Source organism: Rhamphochromis longiceps, linkage group LG1 (genome assembly GCF_057381845.1).
Source record: "Rhamphochromis longiceps isolate RC_006_pf linkage group LG1, R_longiceps_female_GT1.1, whole genome shotgun sequence".
Taxonomy (NCBI): Eukaryota; Metazoa; Chordata; class Actinopteri; order Cichliformes; family Cichlidae; genus Rhamphochromis; species Rhamphochromis longiceps.
Window position 1 is genome coordinate 26,143,328 of NC_140557.1, and position 24,395 is coordinate 26,167,722.

The 24,395-nt window shown below is 41.9% G+C and overlaps 1 protein-coding gene across 2 annotated transcripts in view; it reads left to right on the forward strand.

Moving 5' to 3' along the window:
* Positions 1-281: 281 nt before the first annotated feature.
* The window catches only part of pcdh17 (protocadherin 17), a 72,040-nt gene continuing 47,926 nt past the window's right edge, over positions 282-24,395 (forward strand). The window contains exons 1-2 of one of the 2 annotated variants that reach the window (XM_085403591.1): positions 282-1,073; positions 1,840-4,635. In XM_085403591.1, coding sequence (XP_085259717.1) covers positions 2,140-4,635 — 2,496 coding nt within the window. In that variant the 5' untranslated portion in view covers positions 282-1,073; positions 1,840-2,139. The remainder of the gene's footprint in view (positions 1,074-1,839; positions 4,636-24,395) is intronic. The other variant, XM_085403594.1, reaches the window with a different exon arrangement.

Genomic DNA, 24,395 nt, shown 5'->3' on the forward strand with positions numbered 1-24,395 from the left:
TGCTCTAACGGACACTTCCAACCACTTCATCCTGGCCCCAGTGCATATGTCGGCGAGCCTGCCCCCCCTCCCCAACGCACCGTTTCCTTTATTGTAAACAACAATGAAGTGCGGTTTGAAAAAAAACCCATCCGCCACCGGTGAACTGCAAGCCACCAATCATTTGTAGTCGGTACCCACAGCGGCTTTTGAATCCCCTCCTTCTCTTCCCACCTCTTCAAATTCATTGGCTGCCAGAGGAGTAGCGACAATGTTTAATGCACCATGCGGTGTCCGGAGTTCAGTCAGTGAGAGGAAGCGCTCCGTGGGCTTAGGGCTGTGCTGCGTGTGCGAAGTAGTAAATAACGACTGTGCGTGCGTGCTGAAGGAAATCACACATTTCCTGACAGATATAGGGGAGACTTGTGCCGGAATGCGGCGTTGTTGTTGACCACCTCAGCAGCTGTCTCTCTGTGTATCTGTGTGTATATATATAAATATATGTGTGTGTGTGTGTGTGTGCATGTGTGTGTGCGTGGACTTTGACGGGGACGACGGGCAAGGACAAAAATGCCACTACGGGAATCAGTAACTCTGTGCTGTCTCGAACGGCGGAAAAAACACTGACTGCCTTTCAAATATTCACTTTGGATCTACCTTACCACACATCTGGATTTTTCCCCTCCTTTCTTCTTCTTCGTAGAGTATTTCTCAGTTTTCCTTCCTGAAGAACGGTGACTCACTGCAGGCAGAAGGCGAGCCGCTGCATCCTAATCAGACAGCGGAGAGGACTTCAGCTCATTGACATTACAGTCATACTTTTCTGGAGCACTTTTTTTTTTATTTCCACTGCGCTGCACTGTAGCCTGCGTGTGCATTGGAGGCTTGTGGCTTTCCCCCCTCTCTCCCTCTTCACAAAGAGGAGAAGGAGGATACGGGTGGCACCTACCGAAGTGGGCTAAGGAGACGAAACTCTCCCTAAACCCTGCTGGAACTGACTGTTTTTAATTTTTGTCTTTCTCCTTTTGTTGTTATTATCTTTTTTTCTTTTTTTGTACAGTTCTATCCTTGGACTATTTGCGCAGTTTCTTTTGGTAAGTTATATATTTGTAATCATTTGACATCTCTTCTCTTATTTTTCCGCTGTCTGTTGCTCGTTTCCAAACCTTATCTCGCAACCATCCCCATGCATGCGGATGCAACAGCTTCTTCGTCTTCTTCCAAGGAGCGATGAATCTCTCTCACAGAAAGAGGGAGAAAGAGAGGCAGAGAGCACGAGTGGAGAGAATTACACGGCTGTGCTGAGATGTTGGCAGCTCATTTCTGAATTTTTATAAGGCTCATTTTAAATATCCGGATTATGCGGATTTGTTAATGCGTGTAAGAGGCTCATTTTATACACACTTATTCAAATAGCCGCCACAATAGGCCGTGTTCAGTTGTACGCCTGCAGTGATACCACATTATTGAAGTTGTCCTATTCCAGTTTGAGTTCTCCTAATGTGTGAATGGGCCATTATCGCGCTCGGGTCAGGTAGTCCATTGTACATTAGAGATAGATTGAAAAAACATGCACTGAGGATGTGGTATTTATGGAGTAAATAAGCTACAAGGAGAATCATTATTTGCCCATATATTTTATGCTGCGTGGAGTGTCTTCCCAAGGTTAACTAATTGACAAGCTTCCTCCGTAAATGTGGAGATGAATTACACATGAGCTTTGTTTCATTTTTGGCTCAGAGGTGGATCTGATTTCTTACTGGCAGAATGGCCAGTGCGGCTCAGTGTCTTTTCATTTGAGTGGCTAATTGATTCATGTATATTATAACATCTATATCTTGTTTCTGTTTTCCTTCTTAGGTGGTTTTGAACACTTTGCAGTGACTATTCTGTTTGGAGACTGGATCCCGATTATTGCTCAGATGAGTCTGGATGCTCAGCTGAATATAAATTAGGTGCTCAGCGCCACTGATTGCTCGCAGAGGAAGAGAGCGACAGAGCAAAAACAATCCACAAAGACAAATGTCAAGGCCTCGCATGATGAACAGAACTCTTTATTTTGTCCTGGATAACAGAAATACCACATTTGAGCAAAATATCAACAGTTAAAAGGAGGGGCTAATCTCAACACAGATCATAGCAGCTTTTAACTGAGTGGAGATGTATCTTTCTATTTTCTTTTTCCTGCTCTTGTGGGCTCAAGCCCTGACATTGAAAAACTTGAATTACTCTGTCCCAGAGGAGCAGGGTCCGGGTACAGTGATTGGGAACATTGCCAAAGATGCCAGACTTGGAATTGAACAGACTGGGCAGGGAGGACAGGGTAAGAAAGCCAACTTCAGAGTGCTGGAGAACTCAGCCCCGCATCTCATCGACGTGGACCCACAAAGCGGATTGCTGTATACGAAACAGCGCATCGACAGGGAAACATTGTGTAAGAGAAACCCCAAGTGCCAGCTCTCAATGGAAGTGTTTGCCAACGACAAGGAGATATGCATGATCAAGATAGATATTCAGGACATCAATGACAACTCACCTATGTTTCCTTCGGATCAGATTGATATTGACATTTCTGAAAATGCAGTCCCAGGGACACGCTTTCCCCTGACCAGCGCACATGACCCAGATGCAGGGGAAAACGGCCTGAAAACCTATCAAATAACACGCGATGACTACAATCTCTTTTCTTTGGAGGTAAAATCCCGTGGTGACGGGACTAAATTCCCAGAATTAGTTATTCAACGACCACTGGACCGGGAAGAAAGAAGCCATCACACCCTTATATTGTCAGCCACTGATGGGGGCGAATATCCTAGGTCAGGCACCATGCAGATAAATGTTAAAGTTATTGATTCCAATGATAACAGCCCTGTGTTTGATCAGCCCTCGTATGTTGTGGAAATTCCTGAAAATTCACCTCCTGGAAAAGTCTTGATTGATCTAAATGCCACCGATCCTGATGAGGGGAACAATGGACAAGTAGTCTATTCCTTTAGTGGCTATGCTCCAGAGAGAATCCGAGAGCTTTTCTCCATAGATTCAAGAACAGGAGTCATAAAGATTCAGGGTGAAATTGACTATGAAGAAAGCCCAGTTATTGAGATTGACGTCCAGGCAAAGGATCTAGGTCCCAATCCAATCCCAGGCCATTGTAAAGTGACCGTTAAAGTGCTTGACAGGAATGATAACTGGCCATCTATAGGCTTTGTGTCTGTGAGACAGGGGGCCATCAGTGAGGCAGCTCCTCCAGGCACTGTCATTGCTCTTGTCCGTGTCACAGACAAGGACTCAGGCAGGAATGGGCAGCTTCAATGCAGAGTCCTAGGTAATGTACCTTTTAAACTCGAAGAGAACTATGACAACTTTTACACAGTGGTGACAGACAGGCCCTTGGATAGGGAGATGCAGGACGAGTACAATGTCACCATTGTGGCCAAAGACAACGGCATACCTCCTCTGAACTCCACAAAATCCTTCACAGTAAAGATCCTGGATGAGAATGACAATACCCCTCGCTTTACCAAGTCAGTCTACCTTCTTCAGATTCCTGAGAACAATATACCTGGGGAATACCTGGGGTCAGTTCTGGCACATGACCCAGACCTTGGGCAAAATGGCACCGTGTACTACAGCATAATTAACTCCAATGTTAGTGGGGGTGATGTCAACACCTATGTTAATGTAAATGCTGCTAATGGAGCCATCTATGCTGTTCGATCTTTTAACTATGAGCAAATAAAATATTTTGACTTCAAGGTTCTGGCTAAGGATGCAGGATCTCCGCACTTGGAGAGCAATGCTACAGTGCGCATCAGTGTTCTGGATGTCAATGACAACATCCCTGTCATAGTTTTGCCGCTTCTTCAGAATGATACCGCTGAAATCCACGTGCCACGTAATGTTGGCGTTGGCTACATTGTCACCACAGTGAGGGCGGTAGACAATGACTACGGTGAAAGTGGGCGGCTTACCTATGAGATATCAGATGGCAATGAGGAACATCTCTTTGAGATTGATCCAGTGACCGGCGAGGTACGAACGGCTCACCCATTCTGGGACGACGTGAGCCCCATTGTTGAGCTGATCATTCGAGTATCGGACCACGGCAAGCCGACTCTGACCGCTGCCGCCAGGCTCATCATCAAGGCCTCCAATGGACGACCTCCTGATGGACTGCCGCACATGAAGGACAATCAGAACTGGGACATGTCTTTGCCTCTTATTGTAACTCTTAGCATCATATCTATCATGCTTTTGGCTGCCATGGTGACCATAGCTATCAAGTGCAAGCGGGAAAACAAGGAGATTCGCACTTACAATTGTCGCATTGCAGAGTACTCGCACCCGCAGCTGGGGAAAGGGAAGAAGAAGAAGATTAACAAGAACGACATCATGCTGGTGCAGAGCGAGGTGGAGGAGCGGGATGCCATGAATGTGATGAATGTGGTAAGCAGCCCTTCCTTGGCCACCTCTCCCATGTACTTTGACTACCAGACACGTCTGCCACTCAGCTCACCAAGGTCAGAGGTCATGTACCTCAAACCCACTGCCAATAACCTCAGCGTGCCCCAAGGCCACGTGGGATGCCACACCAGCTTCACAGGCCCAGTCACCAGCACCACAGACACACCTACTAACCGCATGTCCATCATACAGGTAAGAGAAATTGCACTCCTTCACTGTTGTGCCACCATTTTTACGTCACAGGACTCACAAAGGTCCCACTTCCTGTATCGGCCCCCCACCCCTTGTTTTATAAAATGAAAGAAAAAAAAAAGGACAAGGACAGGCAGAGAGGCCCAGAAGCACTGAGACAAAGACAAGAAAGGAGGGGGGGGGTGGGGGGGTGAGCATTAGAAGGATTAAACAGTCATTCTGGTGCTCTCATAGAACAGAGCCAGTGACATCAACACAAATCGGTTGTGCTTGGAATATGTCACGGCAGGCTTTTGAAATCAGTTTTCGGTCGCTGTCATCTCATTGCTGTGGAGTCAAGAGCTTAGCGTGTGTTATAAGCAGGTATATATCCTATTTTGGACCATTGTCATAATTCCAAAGAAATGTTCTTGCTTTAATCCAAAAAATTACATCTAGATCAGTTTTGTTTAAATGATTTTTACCTGAATATTTTCTAAATTTAAACATATACAGAGTGACAGCAACAGATGTCTTAGTGATAGTGAAGCTCCTCCAAGTAATGACTGATGCTTTTTCTTTTTTTCTTTTCTCCCTTTTCTTTTGGTGAGACATGAAATTCTATAGCTATATGAGGTTTATTCTAGTGGGTTTTAATTCCTAGAGATTAGGAGATTGTACCTATTTTCACAGCTACTTCATAAGTCTTTGAGCGGAGTACTGGGTGTATAAGCCTCTAATGTGATAACTTCTCTGTGTCTTTGGCCTTAAGCCCATTAAAAGTCTGTCGTGTCAGACAAGGATTAGAGCCTGCTTAAGACATTGGTATGTAATGCTGGGGATAATGGGCAGTCGTGGCACAGTTTACCCTTATTACGATATTTACCCGTTATTCTGGCCAAAGCGGCCGCCCACCCTGATTCTGGTTCTGTAAGTTTCTTCCTGCTAAAAGAACCTCCATCTTCTTCCCCACTCTCTCCAAGTGCTTGTTGGTTTTTCATCTGACAATGCTATGAGAGAACATATACCTTGAGAGAACATATGCTATGATTTGGCACTGAATTTTATATCATAGTCTTATACTGCTTGACACTGTTAGGGCATGACATTTTTGCCAGTTGCACTTTATTAATTTTTAGCTTTTTTCTTTTTTTCTTTTTTCTGTTTTACATTTTTTGCTTCCCCACTGCTTTCAGTGGATGAGGACTTGATCGTGACGGTGATCAGATGTGACATATTCCCACCAGGGAGGAAGACCACTGTCTGTTGTTCTCACTCTCAGCCTCATCCCTGCTTCTATTATGAACCAGCTGCACAGGGCAAGGGTCAGCAAAAAGATCGTTAAGGCTTCCTAATCAGAGAGAGAGAATAATTGCTGGGCCTTTCTGCAGGCTGTTTCTCTGTTAATGTAGTGATGATGAATTGGACAACACAAGGCTGTCTCACACACAGACACACACACACACATACAGTTTGAGAGCTTCCTTTTCGCTCTTTATTCAGACTGTCAAAGGGGAAACTAGCAGGAAAGGCAACAACACATTCCTTGGTGTCTTGTTTACAGACGGTCCCCTTCGACGCATCAGGCGTTCAGGGTGCTCTGTTGTATTATTCAACAGAAACCTGTGTAGAGGGAGATGGCCTGAGGCATTAAGTTTCTTCAGAGGCTTCACAGAAGCGTATCTCATTCCTCCCTCCTCCCTACTCCATCCTCGCTTCTCCCTGCGCGTGGACAGTAAGTAACCTGAGTCGGCTAGCGTGGCTATGGGAAAAATGTCAGGAAACAAAGACAGAATTCCCCTTCTATCGATCCCAAGGCCTCTCAGCCCATCTGTCACTACAGTTGTCACAAAGGAGAGGCTATATGGGAAAAAAATAAATAAGGAGATGGATAAACTTGGTGAGCATATCGCATGGTCAATCACTTTCACAAGGGCACCTCAGTGCCGCTGTCTTCATCTGTACATACAGGTTTACCAAACTTGTTCCAAGTAGAGCCGCTGTAGTTGTCTTCAACTTCCAGTCTTTCTCCATACTCCGGCCTCTAATGATGTTTTATAGCAGTGAGCTGGCAGAAAGGCTAGGGTTGGTTTCTAGCTGGGAGAAGGGAATAATACGAACACATCAGCAGAGCTCTGCTGCCCTTATCATTGTCACCACAGTGCCAGATTCATTTGTAGAGAGAATTCCTGGAATAAGAAGATGGATGATAAGTAATGATGCCTAATTTTGCTTAAGGCGTTGAAGGGAATTACTTAGCGTAGAATCAAGGTTAAGACCAGTCTGCAGCAAATTGTCTCAGTGTTCGGGAAGAAGGAATTACTTTTCATCACTTCACACTTAAGTCCAATCTGTCACAAGCATGCTTTAGGCAGCCATGTGCACCTAGTATGCACCTTCCTCTTTTTTCCATTTCTTTTACTTTTGTGAACAGCTGACATCATCACTGTAACCAAACAGTTAGAGACACCTTGTGTCATGGCGTTCAAACGGCCCATATTTTATCATATTGATTCGTTTTGTTTCTAATTAGATTCACCACAAAACTCTAATTAAGCAGATTCTCGTCTTAGTGGGAGACCGTTCGCGTTAATAAGGTGCAAGTAATACAAAGGCCAAAAAAAAGAAATGAAAAGGGGGTGTGAGGAAGGCTATAAGAGCTGCCTTTAGGTGGCGGCATTCTGCCTTGTGTGGGGTGACGGGGAGGAACGGGGCTCCAGTCTCTGCTGACTTGACACTGTCACTTGTCATTTGCAAAGAAGACTCCCTGCTGCTCTAATGAGAAATGCCAGACATTCATACACATGAAATATAGCATTTTCTTTTTCTTGTGGATTTGCCAGGCGAGCAGCCGCACTTCTTTGAGTGACAATATCTGAATTTATGGAATTTTGGGATTGAGTTCACACACAATAAAAAGATCCAAAATCCTATTCGGTGAATTAAATATTCCTGGAATAAAAACAAACGTCAAGTGTGGTGACTGTGATCATTTGAAAAGCGTACTTACTAAGAAGAAGAAACAAACAAAATAAAAAATCACTGTTTAGACTGAGCACATACCTGCCAGCAATGTAGCCGGAGCAGATGTTGAAAATTGATGCTTCGAGGAATGGTCTTACTCTGCATAATTTAGGGAGATTGTGTGAGTGTGTGTGGATGTGTGTAGGTTTAACGTCATTGTGTATTCCAGGCGTGTGATTTAAGCCTTTAGCTGGCAGGCTCCGTGACAGAGCCCCTACTCTTTTATGAGCGTGACAATCTTGTATTTGTCCGAACGTTGAAACGCCCTTCCTCCAAGAAACGCGCGCGCTCATGCACCCAAACACACAGATGCACGTGTGAAGACTGTTTTTGAGGATTCCGCTGAAAAGTCTTATCAAAGCCTCCGCTGTGCATTGTATTGAAATTGCTCCCACACCTCAGTGGCCACTGAGGCAGTGAATAGAAAAGCACTCTTTATTTCATTTCTCTCCCTTCATCTTTAGATAACTACTTTCCTCCAGAGCTTTCTGTTGGAACAAGTTTGGTAAACCTGTACGCACTGAAACCTTGATCGACAGCATAGCAACTGGATGCGCAGGCAGTCATTTCAGGAATGGGAGACAGTTAAAAAAAAAAACAACAAAAAAAAACTTTTTGGAATTTGTGTGCATTTGTCCCCCAGTTGAGGCTCTGAGTCACTGGGCAAGATTAATTTTATTTGAGCTTGCCAGTCCTTAAAAAATATCAGCTTACCTCAGGGTATATCTATATATTTCCTCAAATAAACCTGCTGCTACTGTACATAACGCTACACACTAAAAATCTGAATTATTAATAAGCGCTTTTATTTTTTTCTTTATCTCCCCAAAGCTCATATGATAGATACCAGTAGAACGTTGCCTGAGGGAAGTGCTGTAAATTAGGACATCTCTCTTAAGCCAAAACACAGAAACGCTGTTGTTTATTAGTTGCCATTATTGGCATTTTCATCTGTGGTGCTCGCAAAGGTGCGCACTTCAACAGCGTTGCTGTAGCAGCTCTTGTAATGCACAGAACAGCAGCTATGTTTGCATCCTCTTTCATTAATAAATCATTTAACAAATCAGAGGAAAGCGGAAGATGTCACGATAAGCATCGATGGTCTCTGGCTACGTATTTGTGGAAATGGGCGGAAGACGGTGGGCAAGAACGCCGGCCAAGATGGAAACAGAAGACGCAGACTCTCTGACAGAAGCAGAATTTGAGCGTTCATTCGCTTCGTTCCGGTCCTTAGGGTGCGTTTCGTTTTCCCCTCTGCTTGTGGGGCTGTGACGCTTTTAGATTTTTAGAAAAGTTACCTGAAAGACTTTAGAAAAGTCCGGTGTGGTAGTAACGCACACATCTGTTGTCTTTGTCTTCCTCGCTCACTGTTAATGTTTTCTTTAGACACAGAAAACATCACACAGGCTCACAGGCATAAAACTTCCATTCGTGCAATTAACAGTTCATTGCAAATACAGATGCTACGAGTATCCGGTGAATTTGCTTGAGATTTCACTGCAGCTGTAGAAGTCAATGTTTTATTTATTGCAAGTTTTCAAAAATCCAAGTAACCCTGCAGAATAATTGAAATGTTGGCCCCTGACTATATGCTCACCGCTACACACTCGCACTCCTTCTCTGTAACTTAAACTCAAGTCAAATCAAACTGTGGATCAAACTGAAACGGATATAGAAGAGACAAAAACAACGTGCTGTATGTATAGAGTGCCACGTTTTGGTGTTATTTAGATGTCCTTTTAGCGAGCTGCCGTGCCTGTGCGCTGCGTAATTTCATTATTTTTAACAGACCCACCAGGGTGACAGTGCAAGGCAATGGAAGAATTGTATTCTCTTTTTTTTTTTTGCGAGGGTAGAGAAAGAAACAGGATATGAAAACACAAGTTGAGCTCTGTGATAGCCAAATTGGCCGGACACATTAAACCAATTTGCTTGGTTCAGTAGGAAGCAGCCTATTGGAGATGACATGGGCATGATAATAAGACTGTGGCCTGTCAGTAGACATCCACTCCTTAGTTATTGTGTGTTTGTGTGTGCCTCTATGCGTGTTTGTGTGTAATAGAGGTGGAGTGGATGAGCAGCACTCTTCTGCCTAATTCCCTGACACCAGAGCTTCAACTTATCATGTCATTCCATTGAGCAGCAAGTGCCGTTGATTAGCTTGGTTTACTTTTCATATGCGGGCTGGCGAGTCCTTTGCGACTTATTAATTACTCTGCTGTTCTGTAATTACAAGGCTGCTGAGACCATGAGCTGATGTTGGCTGCCGTTGTGTCTTATTTTCCTGACCACGCTGACACTGGCAGGTGCACGCCTACACCGTCGATGCTGTCACTTTACAACCATTCTACTGTAAGGTGTTCTTTTTTATAGAGAATACCCTCCGACGTGTCATATTTCATAAAAGGAGGAGGAGAAAAAAAAGGAAGACGGATGATTGCGATAAATAAACATTTGTGCATGTCCCTAGTTACGTTGTTGCTGCTGGCATTGTGCTCAAACAAGTCAGGCACAAGGAGCCAACCAGGCATTAACAGAGCTCCCAAACAAACGAGAACACAACATAAAGCATAACCTTCACAGTGGAGGAATCTAGCATTCAGCTACCATGTGTCTACCTGTGTTTGTGGGGGGTTTGTGTGCGTGCACACACATACCCTCAGAGCTACCACCAGCTGTGCTCTGAAGCACCGGTCTTGCTGGTTCCCTCAGATTGGAATGGGCTTCCCTGTAGTGGCCGCCTGCCCCCTGAAGACTCTTAGATCCCTCCTGGGGTCTTTAGACTTAACGTTTTAGGCAGCGGGGAGTCGCAGCCGCAGCAATAGATGGGTATAGATAAAAGTGACCACACAGTAATGCGCGCTAACATACACAAGCACACCGACGGCTGCGTGCTGCACACGGCGTGGCAATGCATTCTTTGAGCTGCCAGCAGCTGGGTCTCCTTGCTGTAAATCAAACACTTTCAAAGTCAAACAAAGTAGAACTCGCTCGCTCCGCTGTGTCTTGGCGCCGGTCCAACCGGAGAGAGCTTTTATTTCTGCCACATCTTCCTTCACCGTGCCCCCTAGGCATGTGCTGCAGAAACAACACGCAGCCGAAAGAATGAGTTATGCGAATCTGTTCTCACCTTCTATCTCATTAGTATTAGAGGAGTGATTTATCCCGCTCGCCTCTCTCCTTCTCTCTCACTCTCTCCCCATGTCCTTGCCTTTTACAGTTCAGCACTTCCACAGCTACATTAGTAATGAGATTAATTGATTGGAGGGATACACAATGAGTACCGTTTTATGTCCTCTAAATTCACCTAACTGCGTGTCAAAAACAGTCTGTTTCCGAACAACTTCTTTCCCTTTACGCAATCACTACCGATTGGGAGAGTACACTCTCTCCTTACACTCTTCCCAATCAGGAAATTACAATTTGCTGCAATATGAGGAGCATCTTTTTTTTTGTTTTTTTGTTTCCTCACTCTGCCAGTCTCTGTTTTTTGCGTGCACGTGCTGTGAATGTCTCTGCGAACGTCTGACGCTCTAATAAGAGCGATCCAGAGATCCCACTGTCTCTTCTGTTCCAGCTTATCTGCAGCGCAGTTTGAAATCTGACTCCCATGTCTAAAGCCCTGCGCGCGTCTGAAGGGAATTGACAGCCGCTGTGTTTTGCAGTGGCTGTTATGTGTTTGTGGCAACAGAGGCGAATGAGTCGGCGCTCTCAGATGTTATTGTCTAAACAAAAGGCCCTTTAAGTGGTGGGCACACAAGATTTGTTGTCAGACGTCGCCTCTGCCTGCTCTTCGGGGTATAGCGACGGCGATGCAGAGTGCTAATGGTGTATTGAAAATGGGATATTTGGCCGGTCTCATCTTTTTCTATTGTACTACACAGATGTACTCAATTGGCCCCCCTCTCTGGGTTTATGTCTTAGAAAGAAATCTTTTTGGGGCCTTTAGCATACAGATCAATTGCTGGTTTGCTCCATTTCTTATTGATTTTTGCTCTGTTTGGTACTGAAATACTGTTTTTCATTATCTATCGCTCTGAGCATTGTTTAGTAAAAGAAGAACTCGCGCTCGCTCGCTCTTCCCTGGCTTTCCCGTGCTTTCTTTCTCTCCCCATTTTAGGGTTCCCGTTCTTTCTGCTCTTGTCATCTCTGATAAGCGTCGCGATTGCTCATGTTACTGACGACCCAAGCCAAATTCATAATGATGAGATTATCTTGTCAACAGTACAGGGTGTATATGTCTGGCGTATTGATCTGCGCACTGTCCTAATAAATGAAGTACCACGATGGAAGCGTTGGCTCAGTGATGACTCTGAATGCGTCTTGCTTTTTATACACTCTCAACGCTGCTGAGATGATGAATGGAACTTTGTCTCCTTTTCTCCTGTTTCCTCTCTTCTCCCTCTCCCCTCGTCTCTACTCCCTGGATTGATGGGGTAAAATGTCTCTCTTCACACACACACACACACACACACATGCACATACACACTGTCTAAAAATGCGTCCTCTTCTGAGGTCACGTTGACATGCTGAGTCGATGTACTCCCAGGTGGAGAGACATGGGTGCAGCCGTGGGAGAAACCAATCAGGTAGTCTGCAAGGGAGGGTGAGAGTGGGGAGGAAACAAATTACCAGCGCTGGTGCCAGGGCCTGTGAGAGTGTGTGTGCGTGTGTGTGTGCGCTTGCCTCTGCGTGTGTCTTTAAATGACTGTGGTTTGAAGGGGAGTTCATCTATGCATTTGAAGAGAAGGTCACCGGGGTTTAGAGCGCGAGATTATGTGCGATTGTTTCTTCTGTGGGCTCGTTGATTAATACTAAAGCTGCTCTGACAGATTCTTAATGCACCATAGACACACTTAAAAGAGAGCGAGAGAAACCAGCGTCCGGAACTTTGACAACGGAGCATTATCCTAAAGCCTTTCCTGTCAGCCTTTACCCAGGTGCACGGACAGTATCCTTTCTGTCTTCCATTCCTTCCTTGGCTAAGCTGCCTCACCCCCGCTGACCCGATACATGTACAGTAGATAGGTCACCTTGAAGTGAAACATAGTCCATCTGCAGCAGACGGGGAGAACCCAGGTGTGTGTATGTGCACTTGTGCATGTATTGATATTAGACATATGCACGCATTCTGTGCCTTTTTTTCTGTGTGTGTGTATTTATGTATCTGCGTCTGGCCTTGGTTTGGTGCTTTGGGGAAATATCTAAAATCCTTTCATCCACAGAATGGCTCTTCCTCCATCAATTCAAACGGAATAATTTGCTCTTTAATGATTTTGTTCACAAGCGCTCAGCTTCTGTCTTGTTAACCCACAAACAAGACCACAATTTATGATGGCTTGTTTTAGCACTAAATTACAAAAAAAGCTTTTTCTTTCTTTCTTTTTTTTCCTAAATAAAAATAGAATACATGTTGGATAAGTACACGATGAGAGGGTTTAATAATTAGTTGGAAAATGTGAACATAAGCTGAAGTCAAATACTAGCTTATTACAAATGACTCCAAAAGCTGAAGGATACAGACTTGGTGAGTTTATTTTATGAATGTCTTTTATGTATTCTTGAGTGTTTGCCCTACTCTGCAGATATTTCTAGTTACTTGTGTAAATCCCCATTATTTAATTAGATATTAAAGAAGAATTATTTTCTTCCCCATTTAGAATGAACTTTGCATAATAATTGCAGCAGTTCCTGACAATATTACCAAAATATTAGCTTGAGCCTCATTTTGACTGTGTGCCATATACAAGTATTTTAACTAGGTGTAGGTGATATGCCTAAAAGAAACTGCTTTTGTCATTGTCGTATGAAACATGCAGGTGAGGGTGGGGCTATCCTGGGGCAGTTTACAGTTTCAATGTAGTCACTTTAAACATAAACACATGGAGATTACATAGCCTTTGTCTCTGGCTGTTGCTATTTGCTAACTATTTCTTGCTATAGCAAACAGACTGTTTGCTTAACTTAGCTTAACAACTGTGCTTGGATGGACTGGCTCTGTGCATCCCTTTCAATGTTATCACCCCTTTAATAGTTATTATCAGTAATCATACACTCACCAGCAAACTTTTTAGGCACACTTTGGTAGTACCGGGTTGGGGACAATTTTGCCTTCAGGCCTGCCTTAAATTCGTTATGGCACAGATTCAAAAAAGTGCTAGAAGCACACCTCAGAGAGATTTCTGTTCATATTGACGTGCTGCAGATTTGTCAGCTGCACATCCATGATATCAATCTCCTGTTCCACCACATCCCAAAGGCGCTCTATTGGATTGGGATCTGATGACTATGGAGGCAATTTGAGTGCAGTGAACTCATTGTCATGTTCAGGAAACCAGTTTGAGATGATTTGAGCTTTGTGATATTTTGTGTTATGCTGTTTGAAGCATCCATCTGAAGACTGGTCCACTGTGGTTATAGTGGGATGGACTAAACCACCAACAATGCTCATTTGGTACTAAGGGACCCAAAGTGTAGCAAAAAAACCAAAACCAAAACAATCCCTGCAAACATTGCACAACCAACACCAATCTGAACGGCTGCAGGTTAGATCCATGCTTTCATGCTCTTTACACCAAATCCACCCGTCTGTTGTCTAATTCTGGTGAGCTGGTGTGGTCTTTTGCTGCCGAGACTCATTTGCTTCAAGTTTTAACATGTTGTGTTTTCAGAGATGCTTTTCTGCACATCTTGGTTATATCAAGTGGATTTTGGAGTTAATGTTGCCTTCCTATCACCTCCAAGCAGCCTGGCTATTCTCCTCTGATCTCTGGCATCAACAAGGCGTTTTCACCCAGAGAACAGTTGCTCACAGGACATTTTCTCTTTTCACTACCTTTTTCTTCAAAGCCAAGAGATGGTGGTGTGGAGAAAGTCTCAGTAGATCAGCAGTTTCTCAGATACTCAGACCAGCCATATCCAGAATTGCTTAAATCACCTTTCTTCCCCATTCTGATGCTCAAGACCAGAGTGCAGGCCTAAATGCACTGAATTGCCGTGATTGGTTGATTCGATAGCTGAACATTCAAGTCTTGTTGTCACCATAAAGTTCATATTTAGTGAACAGACATTAGGGGGCTGTCAGTCTTCTGAACCAAAACAAACAAGCATATTTATCAAGCTGTCAGACTTTTTACTTCAAATTGAAAAGTGCTTAGTGCTCAAATACTATATTCCTGCTTCTTCCTACACTTAGATATGAACAGTGTGTTAGCTCTGCTTTAGATTTTCGGGCTGACTTGGCATTGGAATAATGAGTTAAGGAAGGTCAAAGCTGACTCATGACTTCAGTTAACTGCAGAGCTTTTGTAACTATTGATGAGCAAGTACTGAATGATTAGTATCTAGTGCATCAAGATCATCATACACTACACACCTTTTCTTTTTTTCATGCTTTCCCCTCAGTTTCAAAGGTGTATAAATAATGTAGCTTTAGCTAAAGTCCTCTATCTCCCAATCCTCATTCACTTTTCTTTTACCCCAAGTTCACATATTTTCTTTTATCAATAATACTAAGACTGGTCCCAGCTGTAAGCTTCCCAGACCAGCTGGTTAGTCTACATAAAATGTCTCAAGCATTGAGGGAAAACAACACTGCTATTTTAGAAAGCTGGCAAACTGCTGCGTTAAGGGTTTTTGTGTGTTGGAATAAATATGTATGCCAAAAGCCACATTTATCATTTACTCCTGAGGCTAAACTGCCACAGATGTGGATTGTGTTGATAGAAGAACAAACATGCCGTGTTGTGATGCCCCTCCTCTTCAGAAAAGTTTTCTGCGAGCTGGCTGCAGAGATGGCAGCTAAGACTGGGCCGTATCATACCGTTCACGGTAATACTGGTATAATGTTGGGCAACGATAAGAACATGAAATATCGCGATAGAATATGGGTAAAACACACATGCGCAGTGTCTTTGTTTTCATACGCACATGGCGAAAAAGGCACGGTGGCGACGGAGAATGACAAGGGCGAAAGCGGATCGTTGAATGAAACGGATGAACCAGAATTGGTTTGTAAAAATGCTGCAACTTCAGTGGTGTGAAACTGGTTTAGCTTTCGTCCATCAGATACACAACAGAGCACTATTTTTGGTAGAGCATGCCAGCGGGCCGTCGTTATTACCGTGTTTTTTGGAAAATACGGCACACTTAAAATCAATCATTTGATTTTTCTGAAAATCGACAGTGCCCCTTATAGTCCCGTGTGCCTTATGCATGAATTCTGGTTGTGTTTACTGACCTCAAAATGATTTTATGTCGTACACGGCGCTCAAAAATCTGTCAAATGTTTTAGTACGACTTTGCTTAGCTACGAACCCGCGCCGCTTGATGGATTGACGGAGCATTACGGCTATCGTAGGCAGGAGCCTCGCGGAGTGATACGTACGGTGTGTCAACATAATATTACCGTATTGTGTGTATAAACTCTTTTTAAGTTTTGTGGATATTATACTTGGGTATGCTGAGGATATGTCGGCCAATTTCCACTGGAAATGCCTTTTGGTTAAACTGTCAGCAAGAAGGAATTTGCATTTGTAGTGTTACATTTTTATATAAATTTAATGCAAAAAACAGCTGCTTGTTTAAGTGAAAATACATTGATGGGTTTTTTTGCACTAATAAAATTGTGGAGTTGCAAAGTATTTTGTCTAGTGTCAATTATCGTCAGTTATATCGTTATTGCAAATTTTCAAATCTATATCGTGATGAATATTTTTGTCATATCGCCCTGCTCTAAACGGCAGTGCTGGTAGGAACTCCATCCATACAGTAATACTGCAGAAGATGACTGCAAATTTAACAAGGCCTTTAATTTTTGAGTAAGATTAGAACAAGGCGTACTTTTTGGAAAATAGAGATATGGTCACAACATGTTCCAGTCTGCCTCTTTTTTTTTTAGGAGGCTGTAATTTAGGGCAATTTTATTTAATTTGCAGGTCCTATATAATTATTTTTGGCTTGGTATTTGAGTGCCAACTACCGAACAGGCTGCCTCATTATACTGCTCTGCACATAACTGCGACTGCACTTCATTATTCTGGCTCCAGAACAGTATATGAATATATACTCGTCTCAGTCACCACTTCATTCACATACGTTCACTGCACACTTTATTAGGGGAACCTGTTGAGCTCCTCGTTAATGCAAATATCTAATCAGCCAATCACATTATAGCCACTGAGCATCAGAATGGGGAAGAAAGGTGATTTAAGAGACTCTGAACCTGCCTGGTATTAACAGGTGTGCTGGTCTGAGTATTTCACAAACTGCTGATCTACTGGGATTTTCCTGCACAGCCATCTCTAGGTTTTACAGAGGATGGTCTAAAAAACGATAAAATATTACAGAGCTGATACAAATGCAGCATTAACTCAAATAACCACTCAATACAACCACGGTGTGCAGAAGAGCATCTCGATACAGAAGACCGCACTTAGTGCCACTCATGTCAGCTAAGGCCGGGAAAACTGAGGCTACAGGTCATAGTGGCTCGCCAAAAACGTCCTATTATTTTATCTTTTCCACGGCAAAATACAGTAAAGACTATAAAAACTGAGATGAGAAAACAATTTAATCTCAAACCTCCTCCCGCCTACCCTTAGAACACCAGAACAAGGATATAAACATACTTAGAAATGACTGATATGTTTTCTCAGTAATATATAAAAATAAGCAGTCATTTTATCTAACACATCGAGTACACTAATAACTTTGGGGTTATGTGTTAATAAGCTGCCATACTTTTAACAAAAGATATGAAGGGTTGCTAGGTAGCATAGCATAGAATTTCCCAACAGATCCTCTAATGGTGTATCTGATCTTTTGAAAGAGCTTTTGAAATGACACATTATTTATCTGATCAGATGAATGAACTATTGTCGGTGCTGAGTCTCAGTTTCTGCAGTTTTCTTCATTTGGATGGCACGTTTGGTGTCAGCTTAATCACTCTGTGCACCCATCTTCTTATGGGCTCACATCAGGCAATGACGGCAACTAAATCAGGAGGAATCGTGGCAGTTCAGAAGAAAAAATTGGGTTTATCCCAGTATGAGCAAGATGTGCCTAATTCCTAACTGTTTATGATATGATATGATAAAGCAATTAAATAAACATGTTGAAAATTGGTGAGTTTGGTTTTGGAATGACATCACTAAAGGCACACTTACTGGCTAATAAATATATTCCTTCACTGGATCCACACACACACACACACACGCACACATTTTCCCACGGTGGGACATTTATACTGACTTAGATTCTTTTTTGGCAGACCTACCCTACTCGCCTAATCATAACTTCTGTGGCCCTTTGAGACACAGTGTGCCAGCAACACCACTGAGCTCTGAAACCAATAATTTTAAATGGCTTAAGCGACACCTCAACAGTTTGTTGCTGTGTTGACCAAAGCACACCTGCAGTAAGCGCTGTCATGAGTTTGTGGACTCACAATGGTCAAAGCTCACATTGCTTGAACTTTGACCTCTGTTCATGGTGTCCAATACTTCAGGGCCATTTAAAACAATAGCAAAAATGGAGTAAAGGCTGATATGAAATCCTTCAGTCATGAGTTTGTGTTTATATCAAAACACTGGCAGGAAAATCCAAGTTTCAGTCCATGTGGGCATATCAAGCAAACACAGTCTATTGGCTAGTAACAGCTTGGATTTATTATATAGTTTATAATACAATGATCTACCTATATAGGTCTGAGTTTCTCAACTTGAGTTAAATATATGCAGTTTACATGGACTATGCTATTGAATTTGTTACTTAGGTGCCCTAGAACTTGTAAAGTATAGCCTTAAACTGAGTTTTGCCCTTTAAACATGAATTCATTTAAGTTAAGTTTATGCTAACCTGCTTTTGTCCCCAAAAGATCTGTAGGTACTCATAATGTGGCTGTGTAAACAGTGTTATTTCCTCACAACATGGATAATACAATGACACACACATGCACAGATGAACACATACACTGATACCCTGACACATGTAGAGACCAATTCCCCGGTCTGGTAGAAGAGGATTATGGCAGACTTCTCACTCAATTCCAAAACCCCACGGTCAGTCATAGGAATTCACTCAATTTGAATTTAGTTTGCAGCTTGTTAGGATGTGAATTGTGCCAATGCCACCCTTATGAAACTGGAATTAATTTTACTGCTTGAATATCCCACTTGCATGGCATTTCAGCAATCCCACATTTGGTTTGCCTAAAGACAAATGTACAGCAGCTGGTGAGCAGGCAGTGCAATTTTACAATATTGCATTCTTAGGGTTTCTTTTTTGTTTCTTATGTTTGAAAAATATGTCTAGAATGATTCTATTTTTGGGGGATGTTATAGGTAAACGAAAAAAAAAAAATATTAAAAAAATGACAAAACTGTCATACCTCTGATTGGCAGTATTCGCTAATGCCTAATGGAGTAACTACCCCACATGGTATTATAGTACTACTAGTATCGCACTACTGGCTTTTAAGGTATGCACCTGTATACACAAAACCTCCAGTGTCTGGATTTCAAGATTTCTAACATGTATAGGAAGAGGATGCTTTTATTAACATTAAATATTTATTAAGAGTCATTTGCATTTCCCTCATTGATGGTCTGATCAGATCAATCTTCTTTATGAATGGAGCATTTTCATACCACAGATGCATCATAAAGTGGGTCACATTCATTTTGTTTACTTTCATTTAGGAAAAGGAATGAAAAAAAAAAAAGAGACACTGACAGTTTGCCATAGTACATAGCATGTGTTGTGTGTTGCCAGTGTGGCAGATAATTGTAATCTTTCCCCAAGGGGATGTTGGTCAGCATTATTGTTGTTTATGAAATGTTGTTCGTTTTAGTTAGATAAGGATGATTCGCTCAGTACGGGCTTAATCAGCCAATTAATAAAACAATTACTTGCAAAGGAGTTAAAAACTGGTAATTATATTTATATATATGTATTATAATTTTGCGGTAAACAGATTGTTCTCTATCACTGCGTATTAAGACACAAGCCGTCTGTGGCGTTTTGTTTATGCAGGATGTAGTTTACCCCATCGTTTGATTTTTCATGCATTATAAAACAGGCTAGGTTGTCAGATCTCCTGTACCTGTGAGAGTGTGTGTGTGAAGTTTGTGTGTAAGTGCAAGCCAGGGAAACAAGTTCAAGGATATGCACTCTCTCCAGAGGTTTGCATTTTCTTATTGTGCGTGAGTTGATTCTCAAGATGATAATGACAGGCTTAAGAATAAGATTTTAACAATGCTTTGTTGACCATCTCTTAGACTCAGGCTGCGTTTATCCCCCAGAGTGTTCTTTTCATGCTCTCCAAGTAATTTAGTCTGGAAAATTAAACGACAAACATTATTACAAATAGATGAATGTGCTTTACAAAAGCAGCTCTTAGAACTGATAGACTCTTTCATAGCTGTTACTCTTAAAGGCAGATGCAGCAATCCCAGTTGCACATAAAGATCCTACCTTAGAAATGCTACCAAAGTAGTCATTTGTAGACAGAAAAGAAAATTATATATATTATGCACTTGCTGAGGCTCTTCTTCAAATGGAATGATATATCATCAGTAATCACACAGGCTGTCTTTCTATTTTTCTTCTCACCTATCGTTGATTTTAGTCTTTTATACTATGGTGTGGTTTGAATAACAATTCATCTCTTTCTTTTCTGTTTTCTTTTCAGTGCAGCGTTTCTTAAATAAAGACTAAGAATAATAATTTTAAAAAAGCCCTTGTGCCAGTTGGGCAACTCCATGCACTCTGCTGGGCCCCTAATAGTTTCTCTAATGCTGCTGTATGGTCAACCAAAAATAATAGACAATCAATCAGAGTGGTTGCATACAAATTATGAATATTGTGTGTTTGCTGGCGAGGAATGAATATGCAATGGAGAGGTCACGCTGTTTATGCGACTATACATAAAAGCCTCTAAAGTGCTACTTAGCCCTATCTAATGAAGAAAAGCCCCCACTCCCACTAAATGAATATGAACAATAAATATAAAAATTTATAAATGATAAGAATAAAAAGAAATGCATTTGTTATGAATAATGAATTGCGGCAAACCATGATTAACAAGATGAGACTATTGAGTTGGATTAGAGCTGTCTGAGTCACCAGCTACATAATAAACCAGCAATTTTACAAAAAGCCCTGTAGTAGTTTTAATAAAACACAGTATTTCAAGGCAGTGGCACCTTTAACACAGTGGCCAAGTTTATTCAGCCCGAGTTTATTAGATTCATGGTACCGAAGTGGAGTTCAGTACAAGAGATTGGAAGGCTGTCGGTAAAGATGCTTTAAATGACAAATCACTACAAGTGGGACAAATAATCAATATATTCTGAGATAAGCCCCACTGATATGTTTTTGTTGTGCTGCCACTGATTTCACAAGATGTACTCTGCTTTCTTCTCTTCCTTTAGAATTTCTGAAAAAACAAATCAAATAAAATGAACCCTCTTTCATAATGCATGGACAAAAGGATGCAGCATTGTGAATGCAGGAAATACATATAGTAATGTTCAAAATTCTTCAGTCAACCTTCATTTCCTTATGATTTGATAGAAAAATGGGAAATAGCTGCTGTGATTTATTGAAATACACGCAAACATAGATGTTAATACAGCATATAAGACAAAAACAGAGCTTGTACAATTGTAACGAGCTTGACAGTCAATATTTGGTGTGACCACATTTATTCTTCAACACAGCCTGAACTCTCTTAGGTATGCTTTCTTGTAATTTCTATAAGTAGTCTTCAGGAATAGTTAGTAGTAGTAGTACTTTTTTGCATTCATATTTGTCAATCCAGCCATCCAGTGGTCCAACACCACTGGTTGAAATGCAGCCCCAAACCAGTCTCCACCATGTTTTACAGATACCCGTAGATGCTTACTGTTGATCTCTTCTGTGCATATTGTTTAAACTGAAAACTTTAAATTTGGATTCGGCCTCCATAAGACTTGTTGCCACTGATTCTCAGACCAGTACTTGTGTAATTTGTGTACCTCAGCCTTCTATCAGTTGCTTCTTGACACTCCCCTCCCAATGAGACAATTTCTGATGAGACTTTTTTGAAAGAGTAGGTGGATAAACTGAAGGGCCAGATGCATTTCTCAGGTCCCGAGTCAGGTCTAGGGCTGTGCGATATGACTAAAATCTCATATCCCAATATAAGACGTTTCTCATCCCGATAACGATACATCTCAAAATAGTGCATTTTTGTTCCTTCTCATCTGTAAACTCTCTCCATACCCTTTCACGTCATTCTTGTTTAGGTGGTTGAAGAGGTTTGTCGTGTTTGAACTTGTGGTGGGGATCAGTTTGTGGCATAATTTGCATAGTACAGTTTTCTGTCCATGTCAGACTTTTCAAAACCAAACCATGTCCATGCTGCAGAGGTAGCCGCTCATGTAGGAATAAGGTCCTCGATTTTTTGTGACTGGTCCTTCTGTTTGGAGCTACCTGGTTCTGCCTCATCTTCACTGTCCATGCTGGTTTTCTCTGTGCCTGCATCCACGTGGTGACCATCTAAACGATGAAAAAATATTGCGATACCATGAAATAGGGCTGTGCGATATGACCCAAAATTCATATCTCGATATTTTTTAGCTGCATGGCGATATAAGATATATATCTCGATTTTTTTTTTAAAGCCATAAGTTAAGAACAAAAAGAGAGTTCTTAGTCACACTGTGTCCCATTTACATACAGCGTAGATGTACATGAAGAAATTACTCAAAAATAAATTATCAGCATTTATTAAATAATCATGGTCCATAAATAAAAGAAAACAATGTTGTTTTTGTGCATAACAAAAAGCTCACAATTGTGCAGTCAAAATGTAAACTAGAAGACGCTGAGCATAATAACAAAGACAGATTTCACAGCTGCACCACGTCTCTGAACAGGTGCCATTTGTGGTCCTTATACACACACAGTACGGTAATATTACGTTGAAGCACAGTACGTATCACTCCGCGAGGCTCCTCCCCGGTAGCCGTAATCCTCCGACAATCCATCAAGCGGTGCAGCTCCGTAGCTTAGCAAAGTCATATTAAAACATTTTTTGACAGATTGCTGAGCGCTGTGTACCACATAAAATCGGTTCGCGGTCAGTAAGCACAACCAGAATTCATACATATTGCGCACTGTCGATTTTTGAGAAAATGAAAGGATTTTAGGCCGTGCAGCCCTTCCGGGCTGCATGTCGTTAGCGCGGTTAGCTCGTTAGCGCGGTTAGCTCGCTAACACGTTGACGCCGTCCAGCCCCACACATGGTAACTCGCTAACGGAGATTTTCCGCTTTCATCTTGTCATTGCCTGCAGGTGAAGCTATGGGGGAGGGGGAGTTGTGTTCAGTGAAGGAGAGGCGAGGCCGAGTAACGTTGCGTAGAGACAAAAGTGGACGAAAGAGAGGCAAACCTGCGGCTCCACAAGTATAATTATAACGTAACATAGACTATATCGATATAAACGATATTGTCACATCTTATATCTCGTATGAAAATATATCGATATTTTTAAAAAACTCGATATATCGCCCAGCCCTACCATGAAACAAACAATAGTGTATAATACGAAACGATAGATATTTTCATTTTGTCATCCGATATATTTCGTCATATCGCACAGCCCTAGTCAGGTCTAGTCAGGCTGCGATTTTCAGATACTATTCATCTGCTGTGCGTAGTTTTCAGGGTCACCACTTCTTCTTTTGTCTTTCACTGCTCCACTTTTCTCAAATGCACACCATAATGAGACATTATGATGTGCATATGGTTTTTAGCTAATAGCTTTTTGAGAATTACCTTGTTGGAGCAGAAATAGTCTTTTATGTCTGTGACACTGTGTTATCTTTGGCTTTTTTTAAAATAGATTTTTATCAAGTCAACTAAACAAATTGCCTTTTCGCAACATTTCTACTGGTAACAAAGTGGCTAAAGATACATTTAAAACTGTTTTTTTGCTAATGTGTCTGCTTTATGTAGACAAAACACTGATTCTTTTCTCCACTTAGGTGCCCTTTTTTGTACTTGAATGATTCATAGGTCAGTGTTGTGGCTCAAACAAAACGGTCAGTTACAAGGACTGAGCTGAAGTTAGTGAAAAAGCAGCCAGTGTCAAAAGAAATAACTTTGAAAAGACCTTCAGAAAGTCTTTAAAATTTTGGCTCATTGGAAGCAAAATATCAAACCTGCTTCCCAATATGTTCTTATAATCGATGTGTTTTTGTTTTCATAAGAAAAGACAACCACAGGGTTTCTTTTCATGTGTACACATAATCAGCATATCTGTAAAATTAAAGTAGCTGAATTCAAAGGTTGCTGTACTAGAGGTGTGGCAAAATAAACAACAACAGGCCAGGTGTGAATGCCCCTTCCTGATGATTCACAGCACTGCATAAAGAAACCTTTTTTTAGCCTTTTCTCTGCTTTATACAGAGGGCTGCTGAGCACGCATGCTTGATTTTAGCTGTGCCTCGTGTCATTTATACAGCTGCACTCGCTCACACATGGGAGACACCAGTTTAACTACTGCTTTGAACTTCTGTCAACAGCACGGCTCACCCGGGCACCTTAGAATTATGCTAGAGGTTGTATTTAAGTGTTTGAGTGCCGCTGACGTGTGGTAGAAATGCAACCAGCGGAGAAATTTACAGAGTTTTTTCCTTTTTGCTTGTCATTCTGAGTAGAGCGACTTCAAAATAATTGCAAAGGATTTTTCTTTTGTCCCTGCATACATGA